Source organism: Lepeophtheirus salmonis, chromosome 6, assembly GCF_016086655.4.
Source record: "Lepeophtheirus salmonis chromosome 6, UVic_Lsal_1.4, whole genome shotgun sequence".
Classification (NCBI taxonomy): Eukaryota; Metazoa; Arthropoda; class Copepoda; order Siphonostomatoida; family Caligidae; genus Lepeophtheirus; species Lepeophtheirus salmonis.
Window position 1 is genome coordinate 44,753,130 of NC_052136.2, and position 3,292 is coordinate 44,756,421.

Here is a 3,292-nt window from a genome sequence, read left to right on the forward strand (position 1 = left end):
TTAAAAATAATGCCAATGATCTTTATCATTTCCACGGTAAAATAATTGCTTTAAAGGCGAATAATAAAGATTTGGAAGTTCCTAATGTAAGAATATTTGTCACTCCTCTTCTAAAAAGTAAAGTTTCTGGCCTCTTTAGGGATAGATGGGAAAGAATTGTTAGTGAAATTCAAGATCAAGATTTGATCACAATAGAAAAATTCCTATTGCACGTTAGAATTACAGCTGAGGTTGCAGAAACTCGCAATTCAATGAAAATTGATTGAACATTGCAAATCATGAAAATGGTTGTCTTAAAAGTATAATAAATTTGTATCAGTGGCCTAATAATTGTATAGAACAACATTCACTCGATGGTTGTGTGTTGTTCAAGAAGAAAACTTAAAATGCCCCTCAATTACAAGTCAAGAATCTCAATGTTTGTTTTAACTGTTTGAAAATGGGTCATCGTCTAAGTGAATGTTTGTCAATTAATTCATGCCAAAAGTTTAATGGTAGACACCCTACCCTTCTTCGAAGAACATAAAAAGAAACAGAACTTGTTCCTTTATGTTCAAGATATAATGTTGGGCATAATTCTACCATTAAATCAACTTTATTAACGACTGCAAGAACACATATTCTAGGCAATGATCGTAGTGAAGAGGTTCGTGTATTATTCGATCCTAGATCTCAGATAAGTATAGTAACGTCTAGGGTGGTCAAGTATCATAAGTTAAGGGGATCCCGGCAGAAATGTCTATTAGTAATGTTGCTGATATGGAGTGTCCGATTAAAAAGTATTTTCTAAACAGTGTCAGATTACAGACTTGTACGGGAAAATCAGTTCTAATCGAAGCCTTTGAAGTTAATCATATTTCTAAATACTCGTTATACTCCGAAAATTGTATTATCTCTTTAACATTTAGCTGATTCTGTAGATCTACCAGGAAAAATAGAAATATTGATAGGAGCTAATATAATCAATCGATTTTTCCCATTTATAACAGATAGAATTGGGAAACACAATGAACCGTTTACAAAACTTACGAAACTCGGAGGGGTTATTATTGGGAATGTTAGTCTCCCATTTAACTGTCATTATGCTTGTGTATCTCATACATCTATCAAACTAGAAGTTTCTAATTGTTCAAAATTTTGGAAACTTGAAGAAATTGGTACCTCTAATAAGAAACATACATCAAAAAATGATTCGAAGGCTGAGGAAGTTTTTCGTTCTAAGGTTAGAATGACAGACAATGGTCACATCGAGGCTCCTTTACCTTTGATGGATGACTTTTTGGACATGTGGGAGTCAAAAGCACTCGCTCTAAAACGTTTCAATAAACTAAAGTAGGAGGGCTAAGTTTGGAAATGCATATCGGAATGCTATGCAAAGTAATTTTGATTTGGGTTTCACTAAAGTAATACTGTATGATGAAATAGCAATCAAAGATAATATGGTTTGTTATTAACCACATCATGGTGTGATAAAAGAAACGTCTACTTCAACTAAATTACGGATTTTTTTTGACGCATCAATTAAAGGGAATCATGGTAAATCGCTTAATGATCAGCTTTATATAGGTCCAAAGATACAACTTGATCTTATAGACATTTTATACCGGTGGAGCTTTCGGTCTTTAGCTATTGTGGCTGACATAACAAAATGTAAAATCAAGCATATGTTCCAAAAAGACAACAAGATCATCTGCGTTATTTTTTTTAGACTAAAAATAAATGGCCCGATCAAAGAGTGTCACCATACGAGGCAGGTTTTTGAAACGGCAAGTGCTGCTCATTCGTATATATCTGCTGTCAAAATGAATGCTCAGATATTCAAACTATAATATCAAACTGCAGTGAATGTTATTGATAACGATATGTACGTGGATGACTTGGTCACTGGAACAAGTGACATTATCGAAGCAAAAAAAATCGTGGATCAACTTATTATGTTAAATTCTTATTGTCCGTTTCAACTACTGAAGTGGTGCAGCAAAATTCCGGAAGTGATTTCACATCTTCCTAATGAATTACTCAATAACAAAGATATAACTCTATTATTTGATGAAACTAAGACTCTCGGTTATTCTTGGAATCCAAAGGAAGATAGTATTTACCTGTTTATGGATTTTAACGAGGATTCAAAATCACTAACGAAAAGGGGTGTGTTATCTGAATCTTCGAGATATTTTGATCCTGAAGGTAGATTTGCACCTGTTCTCTTCATAGCTAAGCTCATCTTTCAAGAAACATGGAATTGGAAGATAAAATGGGATGACTTGTTGCCAAGTGATCAGTCTGAGAGATGGTTACAATGGAAACGTAAATTAAGACTTCTTAAATCCTTTTCAGTTCCTAGATGTGTCATGAAACCCAATTTTAATTATAAAGATGCTAAGTTGTGTGTTTTTGGAGATGCTTCATCCAAAGGGTGGAGTGCAGTGCTTTATGTCAGATTTGTTCTTAGTGATGAGTCTATCAAAGTTGGTTTTCTCACATTACGTACTAGAGTCAGACCACTCAAAGAAATCACAATTCCACGCATGGAATTAGAGGCTGCACTTTTATGTGCTCACCTGATTGAACATTTTTACCAAATAACTCCAATTAAAATTTCCAGAGTTCGTGCATGGACAGAGTCTGCTGTTGTTTTTCATTGGATTCAAAGTGAGGCATCGAATTGGAAAATCTACATTACCAATTGGGTACAGATCATTTAAGATATTATATGCCCATCATGTTGGAGTCATGTCTCTGGAGTACATAATCCTGCGACAGTGGATGCCGTGGATTGTCGGCCGCTCAATTTGTAATAAATGATTTATGGTTCTATGGACCTCACTAGCTTAGTTTAAAAGAAGAAGATTGGAGAAAGAGCTACGCCATTACTGGCGAAGAAAATAATGAAATAGACTATGAAAAAAAGAAATCTATTGATAAACTTATTGTTCCAGATATTCCCATTTGACAATCAATTCAAGAGTTTAAATCAAGTTGATTTGTTATCTTAGAAGGATAGTCTTGCAAGGTTAGATAAAGTCTCGGATACTCATGATCAATTAATAAGGGTTGGAGGTCGCCTTAATAACATTGAAATGTTACCATCCTATACCCGACGTCCGATGTTAGTTTCAAATCTATAACGTTTTGCTGTTCTTCTTATTGAGCATGAACATGCAAGATTACTTCACTCTGGTCTTGCTACAACTTTAGCATCACTCCAGTCTCGTTATTGGATTGTTCGAAAGAGACAATTAGTCAATTCAATAATACGCAAATGTGTTAGATGTCAACATTCTTTAGCCAA

General features: G+C 34.4%; 1 protein-coding gene across 1 annotated transcript; it reads left to right on the forward strand.

Moving 5' to 3' along the window:
* Positions 1-1,862: 1,862 nt before the first annotated feature.
* LOC121120056 (uncharacterized) lies at positions 1,863-2,953 on the forward strand. Its single transcript, XM_040714901.1, has 2 exons — positions 1,863-2,690; positions 2,831-2,953. Exons 1-2 carry the CDS (start codon positions 1,863-1,865, stop codon positions 2,951-2,953), a joined length of 951 nt encoding a protein of 316 aa, XP_040570835.1.
* Positions 2,954-3,292: the final 339 nt, after the last annotated feature.